The sequence below is a fragment of the Phalacrocorax carbo genome, chromosome 4, assembly GCF_963921805.1.
Source record: "Phalacrocorax carbo chromosome 4, bPhaCar2.1, whole genome shotgun sequence".
Classification (NCBI taxonomy): domain Eukaryota; kingdom Metazoa; phylum Chordata; class Aves; order Suliformes; family Phalacrocoracidae; genus Phalacrocorax; species Phalacrocorax carbo.
In genome coordinates this window covers 62219579-62246570 of record NC_087516.1, presented here as the reverse complement: position 1 = coordinate 62246570, position 26992 = coordinate 62219579, and the positions used below count along the sequence as shown (strand labels likewise).

At 42.0% G+C, this 26992-nt stretch overlaps 1 protein-coding gene across 8 annotated transcripts in view; it reads left to right on the top strand.

Moving 5' to 3' along the window:
• The window catches only part of ADGRL3 (adhesion G protein-coupled receptor L3), a 517783-nt gene that overhangs the window by 174328 nt on the left and 316463 nt on the right, over positions 1 to 26992 (top strand). For 7 of the 8 annotated variants that reach the window (XM_064450191.1, XM_064450192.1, XM_064450188.1 and 4 more), the window contains exon 3: positions 3574 to 3821. The exons of the other annotated variant lie outside the window; for it this stretch is intronic. In XM_064450191.1, coding sequence (XP_064306261.1) covers positions 3767 to 3821 — 55 coding nt within the window. In that variant the 5' untranslated portion in view covers positions 3574 to 3766. The remainder of the gene's footprint in view (positions 1 to 3573; positions 3822 to 26992) is intronic. 8 annotated transcript variants of the gene reach the window in all.

The following is a 26992-nucleotide window of genomic DNA, read 5'->3' as shown; positions in this document are numbered from 1 at the left end:
GGTGATGCTTGGCAGCAGATCAGACCGTGAGGGATTCAGGGCCACCCTATGGGCAGAAAGGTCAGTGAGCTGAAGAACTTTCTTTTAAATCAATGCTGGCTGTTACTTCATGGTTCAAACCCCCTTGGTCAAGTGTAGCCCTTACATTGTTCACTGTGATGGTATATCCCCTTCTTGCATCAGTAAATGTAACGCTCTGCACTGAACAGTTTACAGATCTGTGCTCTATTTTCTCTCTTTGGCTGTACTTTACCTGGAGTTAATCCAAAGATTAAGTGAATTTTGTTTTGCAGGCTGCTTTCTGCATCTCATAGTGCTGCTTGAGAGGGGTGGTGTGACCATTGAGAAAAAGGGTTGGTCCGCTCATTTCCTATCTGGCTGTTCCCCTGCAGATCACAAATGCACTATGATTATTTGATTACATGAAATACAAAACCACCCAGAATTTTGTAGCATTACAGTGTGTTTGATTAATATAGTGGTGCCCCGTGTTGTTAAATAACTCTGGCATTTCTCCAGGCATATTGTGGATTTGTTAAGATTTGTGCATGAGCTTAAGCCTAAGGGGTTGAAGTCTTTGCAGGAGCAGGCTTAAGGGCAAGGTTGTGCCAGTAAGGGTGTGCAGACACAACCTGAGAGGCCGTGTCTCTGGCTTGTTCTACTCTGGCAGGAAGGAAAGTAGGGCTGAGAATATTGGGCCAGATTTACAACCGGAGTAAATGGTGCATAATGCTGAGCTTTCTGTTTTGCACAGGAGCTTTGTGACTGGATGATGCTCTTTCCAGTAGGATAAAATGTTTATTTGTGATTCTGGTGGTTGCAAAACATTAGTTCCTAAAATTAGTGTTTGGACTCTGCAGAGAGCAGGTAAATTTCTTTCCTCATTCAGCCCCAGCCCATGAGACCACAGGAAAAAAAAAAATCCTTGAATCCTATCATGCAGGAATATATAGACAGATAAAAACAATTTGAAAGGGTACTGAGTAAATATTTTGTTGACAATTAGTAGCATAATTAATTTGTGACTTCTTCAGTTTACACCCAAAAACCTTCTACTGCACCACAATGTTATCTCTTTCTAACAGATTTAGATTATCCAGAACTTGATTCAACTTAAAAAAAAAAACATAAAAATCAGAAAGCAAACCTCTACTCCATCACTGCCTGGCTGACCTTTTGCTTCAGAGGAGTGTACCTGAGCTTGGATAGCTTTCCCCATCTCTGTACGCCTTTTCAAATTTTGTAGCACAAAAAGATTCTCACTTTTAAAACTTTACAGAGGATGCTGTAGGAAAAAGCATGCATAAATAATGGCCAGTGGTGTAGCTTGATGTGTACTGGTAGCCTCCTAAAATATAAATGGAAAACTTGATTGCTGTTTAGAATGTATGATTTAAAATATTCATGAGCCTTGTCCCCCTTTGGAAAACAGACTTTAAATACTATCAGTGACCGTTCTGATTAGTCCTAGCTTGAGCAAAGTTTTTTAATTTCTAGGATGTCTATAAAGGAGCCACTTGACTGCATATTGACCTTGGGCTTTTTAGTCACCCCAGTTACAGAGCTGAGAAAAAGCTTTGGAAACTAAATGCTACATTTGAGTGAACAAATTGCAGGGATAGACTACGGAGGAGAGTAGAATGGGAGAATAAAATCTTGGCAGTGTAAGCAGATATATTTATCAGAAAAAAATGCAGCTTCCTTATAGGCTTTGGTTCTGAACAACACGGGGTCTGATTTAGTTGATCAGCAAAGATAGCAGGCAAAACAAAGGCCACTTTGTCATGCCGGAGTTTCAGAAATATACCCACATCACAATGGCATGCAGCACAGTTTTTCATATAGCTTTTTGGCTCAGGCTGGCTTTTTGGTAAGAATAAAAGTTGGCAAAAACAGCTCCTTTGCTCAGAGAAGAATAACTTCTGTTGATCAGAGATTTTTTGAGAGATTTTTAATTAGACCAGTGCTGTGCAGGCTGCAGAGTCTAGGGAGTTCAAAACAGATATGCAAAGTACTTTTCAATTCCTCATATTTTATCATCATTTCAAAGTCAGTGGGGAGCTAAGTCTCAAACTGATGCCATGGTTTAACTCTGTATAGTAGTTGTTTTCCTGCCAAGTTTGAGTCACTGTGGCCATCTAGCCCCTTCTTGAGAGATTAAAATGATGGGAAGCTGGAATACTTTCTCCAATTAAATGAGTGAATGTTTCTATTCAAGCATGGATTGCGATTTCCCCATGCTTTCCTGTAAGCGTGTGGGATGGACAAGACCATTATTTTTTTTAATCCCGTAATAGCTACAGAGCTCAGCTAGGAGTGAGTGACTGAGTCGCTGGCAGTCGCCATAGAAGGTAGCTATAGGGTAAGGGTGACTTTCAGGCACTACTTGAGTTCAAAGCCTGGTCCAGATTAAGTGATGAAAAGCCCTACAGGACACCTCAAACAGGAGGATAAAGAGGCTTTTAAGCATATTGTCAGCAGACATGCTCCCAAACCATATTACTGATCCCACTGCCTGGTATCTTCATATCAGCCTCAACAGCGGAGCTGTGGGAGAAATGCAAAAGGGAGTGAAAGGTCTTAGCAGAAAAGGGAGAGTGTTGCCTGGCTACCTGGGGAAGAACTGGGCTCAGTTTCAGCCCAAATCGTTCAGGACAGGTAGCAGATGTTTACATAGATAATATTTGGCCAGCATGTCCACCTGCATTACATACTGCATAGGAGGTTAAAGAGGTTACCTGGGTGTTTTATCCCCTACACTGGGGCCAGCCAAGCTGGTGTGGGTGTGTTTACATGCATTAAAAAAAGGTTTCTGTTTAAAGGAAGGGGGTGGGGGGAGGGGGTGTTGGGGGGTTTGTGCAGGCCAGGAAGTGCAGCTGTGTCACAACTCTTCAACTGCATTTTCTCCTAAAGCACTGTGCTTCCCATGTGTGCTCACAGGTATAGCCTAGACCAAGTGGCAAAGGGACCTCTCTTGTCAGCAATTTGTTGACTTGCCAGCACACTGGCAAGCGTGCCCTTTCAGGAGCTTGCATTTACTCTTTGGCACGCCTGTATTTGAGGGTTTTGGCTGGGAAAGAAGTGGCTGGAGTGGAAACTTATTTCTGTTTAAGAGATCAACACAGAGCCTAGGCACCTGTTAAACCCATTTTAGCTCTGGAATTTCTGTTGGCTTATGATTTATAGACATCCAAACATTTTCAGAGAGTTGCAGCCTGTTTCAGAAGTCCCATGTACATAGGATACAATGCAATACGTATGGACTTGTTTTTTCTAGTGAACTTTCAAGTCTGTGGACTGTCTCTACCCATGGGCATCATTGTTCAAAACTGCCGCCTAAAGCCCTGTTTTGAGAGAGGAAGCAGAGCATTAGTGATGCACAAATTGGTTCTCTGCACAGGGACCAGTTTTAATTCTTATTGTACGTAGGAACATGCATACACCTGAAAGTCTGGGGGGAAGACATGTTTGCCTTTACAGCTGGTTGCAGCAAAGAAACACAGCAAGACTTGATTGAAAACACCTATCTTGTTGTTTTACTAACTGCATTTTTTCTTCCTTTCTCATTTGTAGGTCTCAGACTCTGGATACTGGCTGTGGGATTTTTTTTTTTAATTATTATTATTTTTGATTGGTTCCCCCCCCCCTTTTGGATGTGAATTGAAGGCCAGCAGTTGAAGTGTTGGAATCAAGGGCAGGAGAACGCTCACCTTGTTTTGTTTGAACCCTCGTTTGCTGGGATACTTTCAAGTCCTCCTTCACAGTCATGTGGTCATCACAGCTGCTGTTCTTCACAATGCTCTTAACACCGTTAGCCCATGGTGAGTGAGAGATGGTGTGAATTTGCCTGTGGGAAGAGAAGAGAGAACAGAAAATAGCAAGGATTTTGCCTATGTCTTTTACCTAATGGTGTGGTTTTTTCCAGGATGTTGATTTCTCTCCCCACTTCCACCCCAGGTCTTTGGATTCCCAGGCTACATTATGACTAGTTAAGTCCTGAAACAAAGAACTCTGGTAACACATAAAAATTTCTGTTATCAAGTTTTGCTGCTGCATTAAGGCAGACTTTCTTCCTCATGCCCAAGCCTATTCTGTTGGCTGTGTGTCACTGGGATTGTCTCTCCTGGCCTCTGCACAGAAATTAATTTCCCTTCTTTGAATACTGCTTAGTACGCGGCTGCGTGTCCCCCTTTAGCTGCAGCTCCAGGGTGGGATCTGACTCATTATCATGTTAGACTGTGACTTCAGCCATGGCAGTGGATGTTCCAGTGCTCTGCAAAAGATGGAGGCTCCCGTAATCTCAGTCGCCCTGAGCCAAGAAGGACAAAAAACCAGTATAGTGGCCTTAGCCTGGCACGCAGTGTAACCCACCCAGCAGTGTGGAGTCATTAGGTATAGCACCATACTGCACAGCTAGGCTCCATCTGAGAACCGAGCTAATGGCTGCTGTGCCGCAGGGATGTATGAGCTGTAGCAGAAAAATTTGGTCTTTTTATTAGCCAGGAAAATGTTAAGTGAAATCTGACATTTAATTCTTTGGTGTAAGATTTTGAGGCCTGGGGTTGGGTTTTTTTTGATATGAGAATCCCAAATGTAGGCCCCAGAAGTAAGTTGTCAGAGTTCATAAGTGCTGAAGGGTTCAAGAGCTCCTGTTTGCAGTGGTGGTTGCGAAATGCTCAGAGCAGGGCTTTGGAAAATCTGGCTGCCTGATTTTCTTGATGCCTAAATGGTAGGTGAGCTCCACCAAGGATCTCATTTTAATTACAGGTCAGTGGGAGCATGTTTGTAAATAACATGACTCCCTGTATGTGGGTTGTGGGCCCCTGCTTTTGAAATATCAGACTTTTTGTGCTTTACATGCACTGTGTATGTGCTGAGACACTAGAGCAAAATTTTATAGTGAAGGAGGAGGTTAAAAAATGAAATATGTATAATTGGCTGAATATACCTATTTATAGAGCACAACCTGTCTGCTTATATCATTTATAACACCTTTGGGCACAAAGGTTATCTGTACTATTGTTCTTCAATCAAAACTCCTTGCTGACTTGAAAATCAGAATGAATATTTAAACTGAGCCAGCCAAGTGGGGTAGAATGAAAGAGGTATTAGGAAAGATGCTCTCCATTCTTCTTCAGGAAAGTGAAATGGTAAATGTTTTGTAAATCTTTATAATTAAACAATATTAACATTTAAAGCAACTAACAATTTAAATATGCCTCTGGCAGTTCTGTTTTAAATTCACAGTGCCTCTGTAGCTGGAAAATCCTGCCTGATAGTTGCAGTAAAGGAAAATGTCACAAGTATCCTAGGAGTCGTATTATGCTACAGATGAGCAAACACCAGAGATGCAGAAACTGGGTGCCTGGAAATATTTCTACCCTTTATGTTCTCCTACAGAGTAAATGTACAGGGTGGCAGCTGTGGTTATTGTAGCAGTCAGTGGTGGTAAATCTGACCACCACACATCTAATGAACACACATATGTTATCTCATCCCTATGAATCGCTAGGCGAAGTGTGGCAGAGGGTCACAGCCACCTTTGAACAGTGGAGAGTGAAGACCTTTGGTCTGAACCAAAGGTCTTGGTTTGGTTCTCCCTGTTTTGATCTCTAAGACTGGCCATGATACAGCTACCATCTCAAGAGTTTGGCCTGTCACCTTTCTTGGGGGAAGCAGGTACTGAGTGCATGTCTGGTTGTTTAAGGGTGGTATGTTCCTGATACTAAATGAAGGAGGAAGACTGCAGTTTAGCTGTGTGATGTGACGTTTGGTATCAACTAGCACTGGGCAGTCAAGCCCATCCAGTCTCCCATGGGGACTGAAGGACATGCGCATAAAAATCAAAATTGTATCGAAGGTTGGAATAAGGAGTCTAATGGGGCTTTCAGTACTTTGAAATCAGAGACTGAATATCTGATGGCTTTCAGGTGCTCTCCCTCGCTGCCCCTCTCCCTGAAAGCACCTGCAGAAGGTTGCCTTAAGTGAATGACAAGCTGGTGGCAATGCAGGGGTTTCTGCTAGCCTGAAGACAGTATATGTGTGTTTAACTACATGCCATAAGCTCACCTTGCGTATAGAAATAGCCCTATTAAGCCCTGCTTCCCCCCACCCTGCCTTTTAATAATCTCCTTCCACAGCATGCCGAAAGCTTTCATATTTTACATTTAACTGGACTCAAGCATTTGGGTTCCTGTTTCATGGGTTGGAACAACTCCTGTCCTGTAGTGATTCCTGGAGTTGATGTGGGCTACTTTTACAGACCGACCCCACTGCATCTCATTTGCTTTTTTAGTTTCCTGACACAGTCCCTCATCTGTAGTCCCTTCATCTACATTACAGACAGATTTCTTAGGCCAGTGATCTCATAAATTTTTGGGGTTTTATTTGTTTGTTTTGTTGTTTTTTGTAGTTTTTTTGAGGTGGGCTTTTTTTTAGCTATCTCATTTCTTGGAATATATTGTGTGTCTTGTGTTGTGATGACAGGTGTGGAGTCAAAGGGTGTATGACTTCAGTGATCTGCAAGACGAAAAGTCGTCTGCCAGGATACTGCCCTGGTACAATGTCATCTGGTTGACACACTGTAGAAATAATGAAATTCTTGCAGGAATCCTTGCAGTTTATTGGTGATGATGCTAATCTGCTGTATCCTAAACACACAAGCACTGTACTGTCTAGTTTTGCTTGGGCTGCTCTGAAACATAGCTCACAAAAAACTGAAACCATGTGAAATACTTGAGATAACAGCAGATTTGAGCAGTGGAGGCTTTCTTTACTGTTGGCCTTCACTTGAATGGAAAATAGCTTACAGCTTGCATAGACAACACAACTAGGACCAGCATGGAAGCCCCCAGAAAGCTATCTCCTCTTCCTGTAAATCCATATGTTGGATAAAACTAAACCTGTTAGACAAAATTAGAGAATTAGCCAAGATAGAAAGCAACAATACCAGGGATGGGGGCGGGGGAGGAACCGTCAGCAACAACAAAAACAAAGGCTGTGCCATCCTTTGCAAGGACTCTGCTATGGAAAGGGCTTTTGCACCCCTGCCTCCTTTTTGCCCCTGTTCGGAAGCTTTTCCCAAAGCATGCAAAGGCCTAAACCCCCTGGAAAGTGCTCTTTGGCTTGCATCCCGCCATGTACACCTGAGCAAACTGATCCTTTCTGCCTGTAACAAGTGGATTTTCCAGAAGCATTTTCTGGAATGAGCAGCTGTTCTCATCTTCCTCAGCCTTCCTTCCCTTGACCCCAAACAAAGCATATTTCTTTTTACCCACAAATGAACACTGTCAAAGTTCACCTGAAATGAGACGACATGACAGGCAGCATCTCCATTTGTGAGCCTTGAGAGATGTACACCTGCTCTGCCACATTGCTGTCATGCTCATGCGTGGCTGAGAGTTGAGATTTAAGACTTCCAGACTGCTAGACAAAAATAGTAATAAAAATAAAAGGATTCAGAACTGCATGCTGTTAATAGCAGGATAGGAAGGATACCATAGTGATCTCTGTGGGGTGAAATTTTGCATTTCTCCAAACAAATAACTTATTTTAGGCTTTGGAAAAGGGGTAAAGGCCTATTGAATGCAAAGATCTTTATCATCCCATCAGATTGTTTTATTACTATTTATTTGAAAATTATTTTTTCAGGATTGTATTGTATGCAGAATTTCACGATGGGCCGTGAAGAGTAGTTTTGTTGTTGTTACCCTAATGCTGTAACAGTCTAATCTAAAATAGGACAGCGATTTATTATTACTCAGATTAAAGCAATAATCCATATCGCCCAGTTTCTGTTGGAGATCATTACAAATGTAATAAAATCAAGAGTCATGGCAATCTGCCTGTTTCTTCTGATGCTAAGTTCTCGCCCTGCAGTTGTGTTGTGAGAGTGAGCTGTCAGTGTCCTGGTTCCTGCTTGGGCAAAGTGTGGTGTCAGTCATGGGGGCTGGTTCCTTCTTGGTCTTGCAGCTGCTTGGGGTTGTTTTTTATATGCTTTAACACTGTATTTGTTAACGGGTTGCAGACTGTTCCCTCCTGATGATCCATAGGATTAGTCATTGCTGTGATTACTTAGGTTTCTTAATCTTTTTCTCCATATATAATGTGATTTTGGGGCTAGAACCACACACTTGCCCAAAGCTAAGCAAGACTGAAGCCAGAACAAGTTAGGCAATAATATAACCAAAACCTGGCTGAAATTAAAGGACAAACAATAGGTATCTGATGTTTTGCTATTACAGCTAGGGCAGGCTAGATGAGAGTCATCTGATACTAGAGCGAGCTGCAGGTGCAGTAAAGGTTTCTTAAATAACTTTGGAGGTACAGCTAGCTAAGTTTAAGCTAAACTAGGTTCTAATTCAGAGAAAGCCTGACAAGTCCTGGAGCCTGTTATTGTTACAAAGCGTAAGACCTTCTACTGACAGTTGACAGCATCAAACTGGCAGGGCTACTGTTGCTGCTGGCCCAACTCTGAACTTCTGAAAAACAAGTTCCCTCCAAGAATTTATTTCTGCAGAGTTGTGGCATAGCTGTAAAGTGACCTTCCTGCATTTAGGGACAGATGCCATCTTGTGTCTCCATATGAGAATTAGTTCGAGATGGGGCTGAACTAATTTATCATTTGCAGAGTAGAAAATGAATTTTGAAGTCCTTTCAAGTCATTGCAGCTGCAAGGAAGAGAGCCTCATATGCTGTCCTGTTTTGACCCTCCACGCTTCCGCTCCATCTTCCCGATGTTTCTGGGAGACAACTGTGGTGAGGGAGGGCTGTGTCTTTGTGAGAAGATGGCGCTCAAAGGCCAGGCTGATCTCTCTAGGCATTAGCGAGTCCAGATGCTGAGCCAGTTTCTGTGGGAACAGGGGAAATATTTATTACTGAACAGCACTGGTAGTTGCCTGGTGACAATGATTCTGTTAAAGCAAGCAGCATTATCTTTCTTGAGGGAATATATGATGCTAGCAAGCTGGTCCTCAGTGACAGAGTGCTGTTTAATGTGAGCTGAACATTTGCCTCACTACTATTTTAATACAGTGGAAATACTGTCACTGCTTAAAATACATACTGTGTTTCTTTTATACTTGTACAAGTGTTATGTTAGCTAGTGAATGGTGGATAATTGCCTTTTACTACAATACTTTTTATACAGTCAAAATGAAATACGAGAGACATGTTTTATTAGTTGTGAAATAGCCAAGTTGACTTCCAGGGTTCTGACTAACTTCATTGTTTTAAAAGATTAATCATCCTTGAAATATTTATAATATTTGCTAGTCTTGGTGAGTTGTATTACCTGCAGCCATGCCACCTTTTCCATAGTGGAACAAGTGACCGAGGAAGGCTTTTCCTGATAAAAGGGGGTGGCTGTTCTATGTATATACTACAGTGCTTTCATTAGCAGCAATGTACTAAAATTGGGAGTATTAAGTTCACCATCTGATGACTGACCAATCTATAAGCTGATAGAGGGTGAAATTCAACCTTGCAAAGACTTTATACACCATTTAATTCTCGCTTAAGCCATTAAGCAGTGCAGAGGTCTGTGTGCAGACTCACTTATTACATATCTAAATTTCACACTAAATAAGGAAGGAGGTTTTAAGGGGATTTTCTGATAATTATTTTTTTTTCTTCACTATTTGGCAAGTGTGTCTGCTCATAGCATCTTCCTGTGTTATGGAGGGAAACAAGATCTTGTACTGTTTTCACTTGCCACGTGTACCAAAGCACGCTTTCCATGGGACATGCAGCCTGTAGCTATCAGCTCAGCTCTAGGTGTGATGAAGCTGGAGCTATAGGATTTGAACTATAGAAGAAGGCTGGTTACCAGGGCCCAAATTAATGCATGGAAGTTATCCTTTCCTGTAGGCTTCTTAACATGTATTACCTACAGCAGCAGGGCATGTGGGTTTCCTTCTGAGCTACAGCAGTAGAAAATGTCCTTGTTCTCATAGCAATAGGAAAGGGGGAGTTGTGTTACCCCGCAGGCCTATAATTTACAATGCTTGTTTCATTTGTAACCATTTTCTGACAAAACTGGTTTCTGATCTCTAGTGACCAACTCTGTGAGCTCAAATTTTTTTTTTGTAGTGTTAATTAAGCCATAAGATGTGACAGCACGTGAATTACAGTGTAGTAATTCACGCCCAGCACATTCAGGCACAAAGATGAAGGCCAAATGGCCTCTGTGCAGCTGAGTGTGAATTATTGTACCATAATTTAATTCCCATTATATTTTACTGTGATTATAAAAATGTTTTTGTTAGTGAACTTATTTAAGAAAAGTTATTTTCAAAACACAGAATTGCAAAGTACAACACAGATCTTGTTACGAAGGGGGTAAGTAGCTTTGGAGAAGAGGAGTTTTGTTGAATCCTGAAAATTTATATTTGTGCAGTTATTAACCTGAGGTAATGGATGGGTGTTGTGGCGCCGACATCTGCTGCCTAAAAGACTGGCCTAACTCTAACTATTCATTTCATATCAGCTGCCAAGCAGTTGCTAAGTAGGATGAGTAGGTTTATTTGTTTCTGACCTGGTCTTGGTCTGATCTGGAAACCTTAGCTTGCAACCAGTCTCTTGAGGCATCTAATCTTTTTCCAGTTCAGGCTAAGCAAATGCATGCGTCAGACACTCTTATTACGGCCGGCACATTTGTGTTTGGTCCTAGCGAGTGCTGAGTGAATAGAGAGGCTGCGTTGCCTGCAGCACTGTGGAAAAGCATGGAGGGACCGGGCTGGTATGCCCGCTGTGATGCGTGTTGGGAAACATAAGCCAACCTGGCAAGTGCCTTGGGTGGTACTGGAGAAGAAGACAAAAAGGCCATGAATGCCTTAAAGAATCTTTCTCAAGATTTCTTTCTGTCTTTTTACAAACCTCTAATACACTTCTTTTTTGCTGAAGACAAGGCAAAGCTCATGCAGTTAAGGTTGCTTAAGGATTAGTGGGATAAAACTCTCTTCCCAATGAACTGTTTTTAAAGAAATGAATGAAGAGCAGCCACGTACTTGGCACATTGTTTGTTGAGATGACAGGATCTCTTGGGCAGTGCTTGGCTGTCTCTTCTTCTTGGGATTCAGGAGGATGTTGAGTTTATTAATCCACACTGATCCTCGTGTGTCTCTCTTTCAGTAGTCCCTGGCTAGCAAGCACTGTTTAGCTAGCCCTGTCCCTGACTAGTCCTTGTCATAGCGAAGCACAGAATAAATAAGCAATAGTTTATTAAAAGTGGGCTCTTCCAAAGCGCTTACTTTCTGAGTAATTTTTACTCATGTTCTCAGCAACTTCTAGCTGATCAGGATATTGGTGGGGCCAGGGCTCTTTCACTTTTGGTGGATATCTGGGGTTTAGGAATACTATAGCGGCCCAGTGAGAAACCATGATAATTTTCCATGTAAGCAGTAAGTGTCTGTGGCATGGTTATCATGGGTTGGCTTTAGATGTAAGTACTTAAAAAAACCAAACACACACACCCCCAAACCAAACAAACAAATGAAGAAAACCTGCCCGACTTTTTAAAAAAAAACACATCAGAATAATCTTTTTATGCATCCTTTTGGAGTTGTTAATCCCAAGCAACCAGGACTAAAAAATTAGTCAAAGCTGGCTAATAGGGGTACAGGTGTCCCTTAATCAATACCCAGAGGTACCATGGAGTACCAGGAATATTTTAACAGCTGCAGCTATCTCTGCATGTGAGAAGACACCTTTTCCCCTGTCTTCCTGGACATGCAGGATACTCCAAAGGGACTGGTGTGGGGCAAGCCAAGGTTGAATGAGGTTGGTGCAGTAGACAGAGAACCAGAAGTGAGCGGCTTGCCTTTCCTCATGGCAGTGAATAGGGGAGATGATTGTGTGCTCATTCCTTGTTTGCTTTTACCGCTTGCATTATTACCTGAGTGGGAAAATGGAGATCTATTTGGGTAATTGCTAACCCTACCTAATACTTCCTTAATGCTAAACTTCCAGATAAAGCTTTTATGTGGTGAAGATGACAGGAAGCTACCAAGGGTTGGAGAGAGCCTGCTGTTCTGGGCTGTGTAAAGGGGTTTAATGGATGAGGCTGTGCATCTTTTCCCCAATAGTTGGATAAATGCAGGACCTGGAGACAGCTTCACAGCCAAAGTAGCTGCATAATGCTAGGGCAGAGCCACCCTTCCCAGCAACACAAGTGGGGAGCCGTGGCCAGGCTTTGAAAGCACAAAAAGCTTCATGTGTCCATCCTTCCCATGCAGCTGTAACACCTCTTTTTTGGATGTGAATATGCCCACAGATGGAATGTCACTCTTGCTCTTTTCCTAATAACTTCAGCTAAGCTTAAACAATTGGATTGGAGTAAAAAAAAAAAAAACCAACAAAAAAACCAAACAACAAATTTCTGAGGGTTGTCTGGGCCTAGTTCTCTCATCCATATAATCTGGGCATGTTGAACTAAAATGGGAAAAAAGTGAGGGAATGAAGTATGGCCACCTTCATTCTCACACCCCCTCCTCAGCTGCTGCTAACCTGCTCCCACAAGATCTGGGTGAATCTGCTGTTTTCCTCTGTTAGAAAGAGCACCCTTGGCCCAGCAAGAACAGCAAGCAGAGGCTCTTTATTGCAAATGAAACTGCTGATTCCCTGGAAGAAATCTCTAACATCCATTTTATCAGCTCCGATGTCATGTTAAATGAATCCTAGAGCCATCTGATGTTTATTACCCCTCGGCACATTCAGTTTTGTTCAGTTGGTTCCTTTAGTGATCGTGATTTCTTGAATTGGTTATGTTGTTTGGTAATGTGGTTTTATTTGAATTTGGAGATCTCCTGCTGTTCAATGAGCAACTCATCTGGGAAAGATGCTCTGGGAAGGGAAGAAATTAAAAGCATGTCAGGGACTTCAGAAGCTTTTTGCCACTTTGAATTTCCCCGATTCCAGGAAATTGTTTGGTGCTGGGCAGCCCCCCCGAATATCCCTCCCAGCGCCTGGCAGGACCATCTCTGTTCTCTTATGAATCTGCTCCAAGCTGTGGGATGCTCAATGGGGTTTTAGCCAACACCACACAGATGCTGCAGTCTGCCCGTTGCAGAGAGCATAGGGCTAGGCTGGTGGGTTTTTGCTTATGGTCCAGTATTGAATGGATACCATAAACTCCAGGAACTGTAATCAGAGAAACATCTACTTTTATATATTTCCTTGTGCTTTGCTATATCGGGCTCCTTTCTGCAGCGCCTGATAGTGTTGGGTGCCTTGCTACACATCCTGAGGTGTTTGTGTCACATAAGATTCATGGATGGGAAAGATCTTCCCCAGTCAGTCTGTGCATTAGAGTGGGCAGAGGAAGAGGTAAGGGCATCATCACTCCCTCCTGTGCCGTAATCTGTAGAAACTGAGATGCCTGATGGATTTTAGAAGCACAGTCAAATTGTTGGTTGTTCTTAAATCTCCAGAAGATTGAGCCATAAATAAATGGCATTTTAATACTGAGTTTTTAGGGTCTGATCCAAATCCCATGGCAAGTCAGTGATTCCATGTAAATGCACTTTGAATCTGGTCTGCTCAGCCCAGAGTGGTTATTTTGTCTTTGCATGATCTTCTCTCAGATCCCTGTGCTTGCAGTGAGTTGACCAAGTTGTGGGCTGCCCGCCTGGCCCAGGAGCTGCAGCTTTGCATTTTGTCCTTATTCTCTTGGGAGACTGTTCTCCTTCAAGCTCTTCTAGGAACAATTAGCACTCATCAGTGCAGCTGATTTAAATGAGGATTTTTTTTCCCTCTCTGCAGCTCTTCTTGCTGAAGATCTGTCTCCAATTTTTAATTCACAGTGTTTTATTTCTATTACTGAAACGCTGGAGGCTGCAGTAAGGGTTGATTTAGTATCAAGAGAGCAGATGACAAAAAGGAAACTAGCTTTGGTATGTCAGCATTGTGTAATACTCCTCTCTCTAGCGTGGTAGAGGGGGAGATGTGCATGTTGGTTTATAAGCAAGGCAGTTAGATGGGCTGCGCTAGTTGGAATGGGGCTGGGAGCTTAGCTCCTTTGCAGTTTAAGGTGTGGATGAGCAAATCCATGTGGCACTGTCTCTACAGACAGAGTAAACTAGGGTAGTGCTCCACAAAGCCAGGGGCTGGTAGTAACTATGCCAGCTGCTGCTTGCCATGCATGTCTCAAAATGCATCATCTCTCTTCCCCTCGCATGTCTGCTCCTCTGCTGGAGGGGAGCATTGGGCACTGATGCTTGCAGGCATCCCCCTTGTTCCTCCAGCAGAGGCAAGGCTCCACTTTGCAAGACAGATTCATGGCCAAGTCCTATTTATCACTTAAAACAATATTTTGCCAACATTGCTGCTCACTTCTATGTGTATGTAATTTGTAGCATGTTTTAAGGAAAAATGCCTACTTGTAATAGTTGTAGGAAAATCCAGGTCATTGAGCTTGTGTGCGCGCGCGTGTATTTATATATATATGCGTGTGTGCTTTAGATGTAATTTTTTCACTGTATATATAAATAAACCCATAGAGAGCTAGTCTATCTAAACTTGGAATAATGCAAGGAACTTTTAACGTGCCTTCATTTCATTGATGTGACTTGAAATCTAGCCTGTCGTTGCAATTCATAATCTTATAGGCATATGCAATTAAAAAATCTTACTATTAGATATTACTCTGGGGGAATTCTGAGGACCAAGAAATCTAATAACGTTTAGTTGTTTTCCTTAATTTGATTGGAAAAAAATAATTTGGCCTCTTGGTCAGATGCCAAACACATAATGAATTTGTATCATCAGCAGACACCTTAGAGTCTCCAAGCCCTGCTAACAAAAGTGCTTGGAAGTCATGTGTTAGAGTATCAGGCAGCCATTAAAAAAAAAAAAAAAAAAAGTACTTGCTTACCTTTATACATGCATCTGACAAAACAGATCTGGGTATAAATTCTGAGAGCTGATGAGCTCTTATTTGTGAGAAGCTATTTTGGCATATCGCTAGTATTTCTACCTCTTCTGACAAAGAGCAGTCGCTGTGAGGCACCACAAGCATGTCCTTGCATCCTGACAGCTACAATCCTTGTTTCAGGTCGCGTACCTGAATTCACAGAGGCCTTAGATTAAAGGGGTGGAAGACAATAAGATGGAGGAGATGAGACACAAAATGGATGAACCTGTATGCTCTGTTTAGTGTCCTTGGGGAACTGAATTAAAAATGGCGCAGGAATCCTGTTTAGTAGAAACCCAAATGGTTTAGACTATTTGTTATATTCTGTGACTTGTAACGCTGGTGCCAAAAACTTCCTAGCAGGCCCCAGAAGGCGGGACTGCTCTGTTTTGATGCCTGGCTTGATGTGGATTCACATTTTGTCCTGTGCATAGGTAATGCTGGCTGTCGCCCATTCACCTATGTAATATCTGAACTCTTCATGTCTTTCTGTCACTAGGGTGTTGAATTGTGGTCTTTCTCTTCTAACCAGCCAGCAGTTCTTGCAAAGCATAGTAACTTAATTATTTAGGGTCTGCACTGATTAGCCTCACATCTTGAGGCTACACAGACTCTCAGCCGTGGAACATCTGGCGACAACCCTGTTTTTTGGGGCCCTAGACCTTGCACAAATACAGCCTGTTTCTTTTTTGGATAGTAAATATATGACAGATGTGAAATTCTCCAGCTCTAGGGAGAGCACTGACATGTTGAACTTCATTATCCCTTGTTCGCCGGTTGGCAAAATGCAACCAAGAATAACTTTTGAGGAGGGCTAGCGTATCCAATATCTCTCTGGAACGCTATTACGGTGGGAAGCTTGAAGGATAAGCTTGGGGCACAGAAAGGTTGATACAAGGAGACGGGATCAGTCTGTCTAGCACTAGTGAAAATGCAGTGTATTAAAAAGGGTAGCTTTTGAAGTCAATGGGAGCTGTGAGGTACAAAGCTCTGTGAGAGTTAGACTTATGACCAGTTGAGGTACCAAGAACATTTTTGTACACTTCACCAGTGTGTGGTGTGGTTTTTTTGGTTGTTTGTTTGTTTGTTTATGGTTTACACTGGGATATGGCAATCTGAATGTCTCATGGACGTGGTAACTGCAGAGCTGCCAAAAGTTCCTTAGTTTTTATAAATGTGTTCATTGGTGGGTATACAGTAATAATGCTTAAAATGCTGCAGCATTATGTGTGAAGCGAAATGCACCCATAAGATGTAGGGTAGCCAGATACACTACCTGGAAAGTAATGGGAATCCTAGTTAAAGCTGAGGGGAAAGAGCTGGTTAGAGCTGGAAGGGAATAATAATGCTAGTTAGAGCTGTGGGAAGAGTTACAGCAAAGGTATTTTTTCTGGGGAAGCCCGGGGGAATGTTTGTTTTGAAGCTGAATATGTGGCTTTGACAACACTTTAAAAAAAAACAAAACTATTTTCACTTGAGTTTGCTGTGATGTCTTGGGTGAGTTGCAAATCCCAGAGCTTCGTGTGTGTGTTCTCTTCTGGTCGGGCTCCTCGTCTGAATGTGTTTCCTAGGGTGATCCACCTCCCCTCAGCAGGCTAAGAGAGAAGGTGCCAGATGTGACCATTTAAGTTAAGCTGTGCAAAATGAAGACCATATATGCAGGCACTACAAGTTCCTCGGTTCTGGAGTGGAGAGTTTGGTTGGTTTCTGCTTTGATTGGATTATAGAGTTCAAAGCAAAGTTTAAGAGAAAATCATGCAAAGAAAGTGAACAAACTGTGAAAGCTATGTACTTCATGCCAGTACAATGATGATATTGTATAGCAGAGGAAGTGAAGGACTTTTCTTATAATAAAGATCCTTAAATAACTTAGAAACATTATAATTGGCTTTCTTTTTTCCCTCCCTCACCTTCATTCCCTTCCCGTTTCCCAAACAAGGGAAGCTTCTCAACACCCATCCCTCCACCTCCCCCTTAAAATACCAAACACAGCAGATCATCTTGTCAGCGGAGAATTGTCACTGTTCCTCAGAGACTGTCTCCAGGGTAACTTTGTTTGCGAGGTCCTCAAGGGGATGCTGCCCTTCAGGCTTTGTTCTGGGAAACAAAGCTTTTGCCTTATGCCTCAAATGCATTGCATTAGAATGCTTTGAATATCTCTGAGCACTCACTTGAACCCTGTAGAACGCACAAGACTGTCATGCCAAAGTGGGGCAGGATTGAATAGGTGTCAACAGGATGTCTTGCTAGCAAATGTAACTGCTTATGTATTAAAATAGAGGTTCAGCGAAGCAAGATACTGGCTTGAATACAGAGGTATCTGGTTTAAAAGCGTGGTCTTTGTTTCAAGAGCTGTGCTGTTCAGAAGAACAGTTCCTCTGTTCATATTGTTCCTTGCTGAGTATTAATTGATGGCCAGTTAAGTAATTGACTCCCTTTCAAATAGAGAGCTGTAGTAAATAATTTATTACTTGACTAGGAGGTTATGTGACGGCTGAGATTGTTGGCGTGGCACATGCAATCTATCACTTTAACAGGCAGAAGGGAACATAGGAAAGCATCTTGCTTAACTCTTCTCCTGCAACTTCAGTGCAGATCCTACATTGACATTAGGAAACTCTTTTCCTGATATACCTGTGTCCAATACAAAAAGACCAGAAAAGTCAGAAAACTTGGCTGTCCTATACTTCTAAGAAATTGTCTGAAGAGATTTCTGTGGTGGTTCTGGGGGGAGATGCTAGTTAAACAAACTTTATCATTCTGAAAAGACAGCTTGTTTCACAGGCAGAGGAAATAATGGAGACTGATTTCTTATTTTTGATTCTTTCCTTCACTGGAGAAGCTAGTAGCACCTGTCTCCACTTCCAGGCTGCTCACTTCCATGAAACTTGCAGAAATTGAATTATTTATGCTCTCTGTCCTTTTTGCCAGACAGGGTTCCAAACAGACAACAGGTTAAAAGTGGTTAGGGGAATACTGTCCAGCAGACGTGGTCTGCGAAGCTCATATTAGCTTCAATACCTTTGGAGAACCAGCCAAAACTAGCAAAAAAATAATCCCTTCTGATATGGAGTTGGTTCATTGCTGACTGCTGCTTCCTTGTGTGGATGGCATCTGCTGGTCCAACTTCTTCCCCTTCTCTGCATTAGAGAACCTGCAAGACTGAGGAGACTCTAATTGTAGGGGTCATAGTCCTCTCTGGCCTTGAATGTCAAAAGTCAGTGTTAAGGGAAACGTGGGCTGTCAGTGTAACACGCAGGTTCAGTCTAGCACTGCAGAGACCTCGTACAGCCATGTGCTTCACGTGACCATTACAGCACGAGTTGTTTTATAGTATTAGCTACTGATTGCGTATAATCTGTCAACAGCACTCATGGCTGAGCATAATGAAGATGCTGTGGAAGCCTTTTCATAGAGGTGGGGATCTGTGAGGCAAACGATATGGCACCATTAAAATTATGTAACGATGCTGTTGAAACGAAACCCTGTAGGGTGCTATTACAGATAGGGCTTCATTTTCACAAAGTTTCTGGACTTGACACTAGTTTCCTTAATTTGACACCTCTTTGTTCAAACAGAATATCAAAATGGCACTTAAATTACACTGTGAGTGAAGAGCTTAATAATAACCATGCAGTGTAATGTGTTTAAATTAAAGCACAGTGTTGTTTCAGTCTGGGGTTTCAGATTTAACTTTCAAATGCTTTTCATCTCTGTATTGCAAATTTGACAGATGCCTTTTATTGGTAGAAGGTTGTAAAGACTATTTTCATTTACCTGACCTAAAGGACACAGAGTTTATTTGCGTTTGGGCGGGAGTTTGCAGCACAGTGAATTAGCAGTAAGCTGATACTTTAGTTCTTGTGTTTTTCAAAAAATAATTCCTCCCAGGCTTTGGACTTTTTTTTTTAAATACTATAATATATTTATACAAAGCTTTTTTTTTTTTTTTGACAAAGAAATCCCATTTTCTATTCAGGAGATCATATGAAAATTTTCACAGAATAATTGGCAACACTCAAAAAAACCAAAATCGTAAAATAGAAACAGAGTAATGTTCTTTGAGACTGCTTTTGTATTCCTTTTTGGATCATAACTTGAATGTCTTCAATTTCACATGTGTAGAATATATCAACTTTGATTTGCAATGCAGACACCCGGTATGCTGTGTACCTTATGGATATGCTTGGTACTATTAGTATTTGTATCCTGTGCTATTTTTATTTTATTCCACCTTTAATTCTGCTGCTAATACAAGCTTAAATCTGCAAAGGCAACAGTGAAAAATTGGGAAATGTTAAAATCCAGGTGTCCTTGGCATGGTGAATCTGACTAAACGGCCTCCTCTGCTGAGGTGCTATAACATTATCAAGCTTGTACTCCAAAGTCTGCTTGCTAGATCATTGCAGAGTATCTAGCACAACATCTTTGCAGGCTAGGTACTGTCTAAGTATGTTTCATTTTTCATGTCATTTAATCTTCCTTGTGACAACATCTATTCCTCTCTGTCGTTTGTTGCTATTTCCATCTGCTTTGTGGTGGTGGTGAGATCAACTGTTTTATCTTCCCTGCAAACATTTCTCCATTAGATTTTTATGGATGCTCTGATTTCCATTTGACGGCTTCACATGGGGGATCTGCGTGAATGCGTCTGAAATGTGGGCAGCGCTCGTTTTTTGGTAACAATGTAGTATTCTTACATGATATATACTGAAACCTCAGAGTTGGCACTTGTAAATGTGAGCGGCATTTCAGTAAGTGAAAGGCAGAAGTTAGAGTGAAGAATTTGAGGAGGGAATAGGCATCTGTGTGTCTAAACACTCCTAACACAGAGTAATTTTTTGCAACTATGGTTTCAGCTACAATCTCTCCCAAAGGTCACTTAGCTGTGAAAGGGAAACAGGAATTGTCATTTTAATTCTGTAAACCTGCCTTTGGGAATGCTGCACAGCAGCAGCACGAATGGGTACTATACCACGTGCTGGATGGGGATCAGTGTCTGAACGTGTCATGGTGTGCTTCATGTGGGGCCCTTCTTGATCACCGGGGTCTTTCTCCTTGGGTGATTCCCAGGTAGGGGAGAAGGCAAAGAAGAACAACTGTAAAACTCTCATGCCCTGGCAATCTCTTGCCCTTTTTGCCTGGGCTCAGAAGGTTTATTCATTTGTTGATTAATCCATTTATTTTCAAAATGGGCTGCCTATTTTCTCTGACTAGTCTTGGATGATGATACATTGAGGAGGCAGTCCTTCTCAGAATAGCACTCTTTTTGGCAGCATTCCTTGCCCTAGGTGATACTTTTCTGCCTGGTGAATAGACTGGTGTTACAGAGTGGTATCTAAAGAGGAGCAACAGCTGGTCTTTGTGTGCATCACTAGAGATGGTAGAGGCATATGGTATCGGGGATACTCTTCCCCAAGGAAGTGAGATAAAAACAGCTAAGCCCAAACTTGTTTTTTGGCTACATCCTTGTGCTTGCTGAAGTCTAAGCTATCAGCCCTGCTCCCTTCCCACTTCTGTGGAGAATAATCTTTGGGTAGGTACAGGGAAACAATTCAGGAAAAATACTTATTTTAAGTGAATTCTGCCCTTAATGGCTCTTATTAAGTATTTGCCTAATACTGAATCAGCTAGTTTAATAGCAAGCGGGGTCATCATCCGCAAGGGTGTACGAGCATAGATCCCTGCTAAGATGCAAATAGTTTCGGAAACATTTGACGTTAAAGACACTCTATAAAAATGCTGAAAACTTTCATAGAGGGAATAATTCACTTGACTCACGATTTAAAAAAAAAAAAATCCTATTTTGAGGTTTGACATTTTTCCTACTGCAGCATGATTCTTCCCATCAGAGCCAGCTGTTGGCTGAGTTTTGGTGGAGACATTTTCAATATGTGCTTGTTAAGAAAACTCTGTACCATTGTGAACACTCAAGGAAATCTCTTATGTTTCATTTGCCCTCAGTGGATGGAGGAACACAGACCCACATGAAAAATGTGATTTGTATATTTGATGGCTAGGCCAGAAATTTGAACAGTATAAGAAGAAAAACAGTTTAAATCATTTGGGCTCGGGGGTGTCAATTTTCCAACTAAGGGGAAACTAACCAGGAGGAAAACTCTTGACTGTTTTAGTCAAGCTCAAATTAAACTATTTTTTCGTCATGAGTCCAAATGAAATTTTATAGTTTTCCCTTTATATTTTTTTTTTAAAAATGATGCTTCAGTGTAACATTCTCCTAGATTATATCAAAATAAACTTCCAGAAGGTACTTGATGACTCTAGAACTGCTTTTTGGGTGACTAGATTATTTAAATGAAAAAAATATTACCATGTGTTAGGCAGAAAAAAACATCTCCTACATCACTAGAGTTGGCATCATTGACATGTGTCTTGTGATATTTTGCGGATTGCATTGTGATATTTAGTGTGTTTCTTAAAAAACTTACTGTGTGGAAATAAGTGATTACCTTAGGCTTTCAACTTCTGTTTAAAAAGAAAAAAACTGTATTGCCTTCAGTCTAGAGCAGGGAGCCTTTTGAAGACATGACCTAATGTTGCTGCCTCTCTAAGACAAATAAGAACTTGGCTTAGGTGATTACTAAATAGCGATGTGTATCTATGAAGTTCTCTTTCACGGTGGGCTTGACTTTGCTGTTTGCTTCTTGTAAGATTCATGTTACTCTTTAACTTAACAAGAATTAGGGTTGCGTCCTAAGAGTTGCGGTCAGCGGAGAGGGACTTAATTTTCTAGAGGCACTGCCTGCATCTTTTTCAACCTAAGCTACATGAGTAATGGCTTAGGCTGTAAAGGACACATGAGGTTGATAGTGGATGTAATTAAGTAATAGGAAAATCTGCATTGCAGAGCTGGTAGGACTGGGCTGTTAAATGCACAAATCCTAAGCCTTCAGTTACTCTTCATACTCCTTGCCTTTTCCCCCATTGCCACCTTCCTACTATTCTTCAGTGCGCCCCTTCCTCTCTCACTAACCAGTTTTCACTCTTGCTTCTCCTTGAATGGCTGCTGGTACATGTGACAGAAATGTGAGCTGGGTCAGGGGGCTGGAACAGCTCAGAAAAGCGATGAGCTCTGAGAGAGATTACAGGGTTTTAAAATAAATGAAAATTAAATTAAACTGCCTGTTTTAGGAGGGCAAGGCAAATGCTTTTAAATTTAGGCATGTGGTGATGTGGGCAACACTTGAGGAATACATTCAGTTGATTTGACATCGTGGGGTAGTTTAGTAATGAATGCCACCGCCTACTAGTGTTTGTTGATGTCAGCGTATAGGAGGTTTTTGGGAGCAAGAGCAAAAGCCCACAGAATGTATAAATAACAAGTAGTGGATGGAAGACAACTTTTTTGTCAGCTCAGAGTATGCTACACACAATAGAAGAGTAGAACATAATAAACAGATTATAAATGGGCAGTATCTAGAACCAAATACATCTGAGGAGCCAAAAGTGAGTGGGTTTTTTGCTTACTATGCAGATTATTTTTCAGTCCTGACTGCTTAAAGCTGGGGTGTGCAGGAAGACAGGTTTTACAAGCACAAGAACCATTTGCTTGTCGTGTCATGCTTGTATGGCAAAGACAGCAAGCACTCAGGTGCCTCGTCTTGGTGGGTTTTGCGTTTTAGGAGGCGATTTGCCCTTCACTTTCTAACACTTTTCTAAGCCTGTTGTAAGACAAAGTTGGTCAGAGCAACTTAACCAGAAGAATGGATGGGGAGCAGCAGAAGGCCCCAAAGGCTTTCAAGACCTGCAGTGTCTGAGCAATGACCTCCGGTGTTCGTGGATACCAAAGGTTACAAAAATGCATCCTTCCATGATACACTTGATAGCTTTGGCTGACTTGGACTAATGTGTCAACTGACAGCCACTGACATGTAAGCAACACAAGCTGTAGACTGTAGAGATAGAGAAATTCAAACCTGAATAATAATAATAATAATATCTTTTTTTACTGTATTATTTCCTACAAACTATGCATACTACTGAATGCAAAGTACATTTGTTTCAGCGTGTACCTGAGTGCAGAACTGTGTTCCTGTTACTGGCTTCTGCAGTCTTGAAATATCAGTAGGCTCCCAACTACTGGGACAGTGCGTTGCCATCAGAAGGCTCATGGAAAAATGCAAGCTCTCGGGGCTAACCAGCTTGTAGGAAAAAAGGTATGAAGGCACCTTTACATGGAGGATAGATGCCAGAAAGGTAGAGGAGTGCAGCATGTGTGTATTTGTCAACATAGATGTCTCTAGAAGTCTATTATTAATTAGAAAAGTGTTCCACTACAAATTATGAAAATTAGCAGGAGACTGATTTCGGTTACTCTCGTTTGCTCTCATTAACACTTTAGCATAATGTGCACTTCAGTCAAATAAAGAATGGAACCTTTTTTGTGCCTTTTGAGAGTGCCTCAAAAAGGGCTTTGATTTATACTCTACTTTTTAGCCTAATTAAAACTGATGATTAAAACATGCAAGTCCCTTAAGATGACTGTGCTAAAGTGATTTTGGTTTTTTTTTTTTTTTTAATAAGCTGAATAACGTTTAACGTTCAGGGTAAAACTGTCTGAAAATGGAATTACAACATCTCATTATGTTTTGTATTTAAACTTAAGTAATTAACATCAACACCGCCACTGATTGCAGATATTATTGTGGAAGATTATACACAGTTACTGAAATCACGTATGAATGACTGTTCAGAAACACACAGCCTTAGGCCTTGCATCTCCAATATTGAATAACAGGGCAGCAGTCCTCATCTCACCTGTCTCCTGTCTTACTCAGGAACTCATCAGACCCAGCTGTGTGCCTGCTGTGCATTTTGGACAGGCAGCCGCTCTGTGTGTGGCGTAGAAGTGCCCAACTGAACTTTACCTGTGTTAGGTCATGTAGTGATGGGAATGAAGGAGCTACAGCAGCAGACATTCGATGTGACATCTTGTGGTTTTGGAGACTAGATCTTGGACTATTTCAGGCTAACTGCCGAATTAAAGCTGCCTTTACATGCTGATTTAGGCCTTAATATTTTCTTGATGACACTTCTCCTCCACCTCTCCTTTTAGAAATCTCAGATTTGCTATTTCTGTTTGAAAATGCAGTCTTGCTTTTGTCTGCATTTATGTTTTTGCTGTTTTGACTCTTAGGTACTGAGGGGTTTACCCTGCATAAACAGAGCTCAGTCCTTCTCCACACTCATAAGGGCTCTTCTAAGTAGTCTGGTTTCAAAGAAGAGCAGAGGCTGTGCAGGAGAAGCTGAAATCTTGGCATGATCTTTATTGTCCTTGATAGCATTATTTCCAGCATTTCTTGGGGCTGCACAGGGGGCTCTTCACGTGCATGGCATCTGTGGAGATACGTGCCGAGGGTGGCAGGAAGAAGGCAGGCCATCATACACGCTTTCCTCCTTTTTGGTGCCATGGCATGCTGCAGAATTCTGCAGGAATGAGCCCCTGGTGATCGGTTCCCAACCCGTGGCTGCTGTATAGGGCGAAAATGTATTTTAAAATGCTGCACTAGCACTCCTGCTTTTTATACGCTCCTGTCGTATTATTTGAGGTGAAGAGGTCTGTTTGGCTGTCACACTTAGAGTGCATGATTTGGTCTGATTTGATTTTGGTTAGTGATTTAGACAAGCCACATCACATGGCTTAGGGATACAAGATACCTCAGTCCTGTCCTTTGTCAGAAGCAGAGTAATCTCATTGCTGGATGGCTTATATGGGAGCTCTGGGCAGCTCAAGTCTCACAAGATCAAACTGAGGATTACAGCCATTATTCCAAATTTTCAAGGCATTGCTCTGGGTCACTTTATCTACATGTGATGGGGGAAGTGGGTACAGTTTGTGCTTGCAAAGCAGAGACAAACATTAACTCTGCTACCATTTTATAAAAGCTCTTGCAAGCCATCTCTTGCAAGAAACATGCATGCATAAAGAGCCAATGCCAAGAGTTGTGTGGTGGACTGGTAGAAGAGTCTGGTGTCCACAGCATCTCGAGTGATGTGGCAGGGTCTGTATTTAACCCAGTGAAAAAGAACAGTGCTTTACCGTTGTAAATTATGTCAAGAATTCACCAGGGGAATGAAGCCTTAACCTTTCTTATTGCATTATGTGGGGGTGTTTGAAGGATTTTAAATAATGAGACCTGCTGAAAACAGTTCTCTTGTATAAACAGAATATAAATGCTGTAAGTGCATGGCTGGTATAATCTTGAGGCTGCTTTAGCTTGTTTGCCTGCTTGACTGGGAACTATGTTAAACCAGACCCTCCACAGGCTGTCTGTTAGATCCTTTACTCCCAGAAATTGCTCACTTGTTCATTTTTGGGCAGGGGTGATCAGATGACTCCTTTTTTGAGGACAACAAATCTATTCTGTGTGCTTCAGGGTCTTCTTGCGGCCTTTGCCATGGTGGTATCCAAACATTTGGCAATATCGCAGGGACCAGGATGACACGGTCTGCTCTTTGCCCAGCAAATGAACTGCGATGACTGGAGGCCATGCTCTAGTTTGGTTATAGTAGTATTTTCTGTAGCTCCAAGATGGATGGCGTGGCCAGGTTGCACATACAAAGGTAACCCTCTAAAACAGGGTGGCTGCCACCAGTTGGCTTGCAGGATATGGTCCTTGGCCTGTCCTAAGCCCTTTGCCTTTCCTAAATGTTGGGAGAAAGTTTTTGCTGCAGCTGAAACCCATGCCAGCATTATGAGCATTAAGAGTTTGTATGTGGGTGATCATGTGCTACTGTTTGTGAGTGTCCTGGCCATGTTTAATTTGCTAGTATAACTGTAATTTCAGTGTTGGGATTGGGTTTTTTTTTGGCAGCATTTACTCTGTCTTGCATACATTATATTCTCACATTGCCCTGTATTCGTGCGTCAGAGGAACGTGGCTTGGCTTGTGCCTACCATGGCAGTTTGCTCGGGTAGACAATCCTGCGTTGGTTTGGAGAACGTCCCACCACTGTATGCAAAACACTAGGAGGTACTTGGTTTTTACTTCAAAAAAAACCTTGCGTGACCACTGGTTTCTGAAGGTGGGTCTGCTTTGCTGTGCTCTGCCTGGGTGAGCTGTGCCCTGCAGCTGCTGATTGGCAGCTGCTCTGAGGCTTCAGTGTAACAGTTGCCACTACATTGAGTAGCACTGAACCAAAATCCCCAAAGGAGACCAGGAAAGATGATCTGGAGAGCAACTGGTCGCCTGGGTCGTATCTCCTACAGAGCTACAAATGCCATGGAGGTAGGGCCCTGCGCTATGCCTCTGGCATCCCTCCAAGGGACTGCCTCTGACCCTCTCCTGTCACCCTCTGGGTTTGCCAGCAAAAGTCTCCCCGGGGCATAGTTCCTGCTGTCTTCCACTTCAACACACCTGGGTTGAGATGCACAGATGAATTTGCTAACGGGCTCTTGGAAAATTTTGGGTCATTGTTTAAATAGTTGGTGCTGTTCTGTGATGTGGACGAGGAGGAAGACAGAATAGGTGATGCAATGAAAGGAATGAAAACACTAATGTGAGGGGGTGCTTTGTGGTGTTTTTTTTTTTGTTTTTTGTTTGTTTGTTTGTTTTGAGAAGTAACCTGCATATTTTCACATTTAACTTCCTTGAAAAATAGGCGGCTTTAGCCTTTTATGCTTAGTAGGTTGCAATGAAATGTAGACGGGTATCTAATGAAACAGAATCTCTAATTTAGTTTACTTGAATTGTTGTCCTTGAAACAAATTATGTTTTCACTCTCTTTTATTTCTAAAAGGAAATCATAATCCCTCATACATTTATCTGAAGCGTAATAGCCTTTTGTTTCTGCTACTCACTCTTCCTTCAGGGGGAAAATAGGTATTAATTCTGCTTAGATTCTGCAGTTAGTTACAGTTTAGCACTCCTTTGTACAGCAAGTGTTGGATTAGCTCAAAGCTCTCAGCTTCATTGTCTGGCACTTTGGGACACGGAGATGCTCTTTGAATAGGTGTAAATAGTAGTTTCTTTGCATGGTAAGTGTGGGGAAGCCTGGATTACTGGGAAGCAGCTTCTGAAACGGGCAGTTTATTCGAGCTTTGTGGTAGAGAGCCCATGTTGT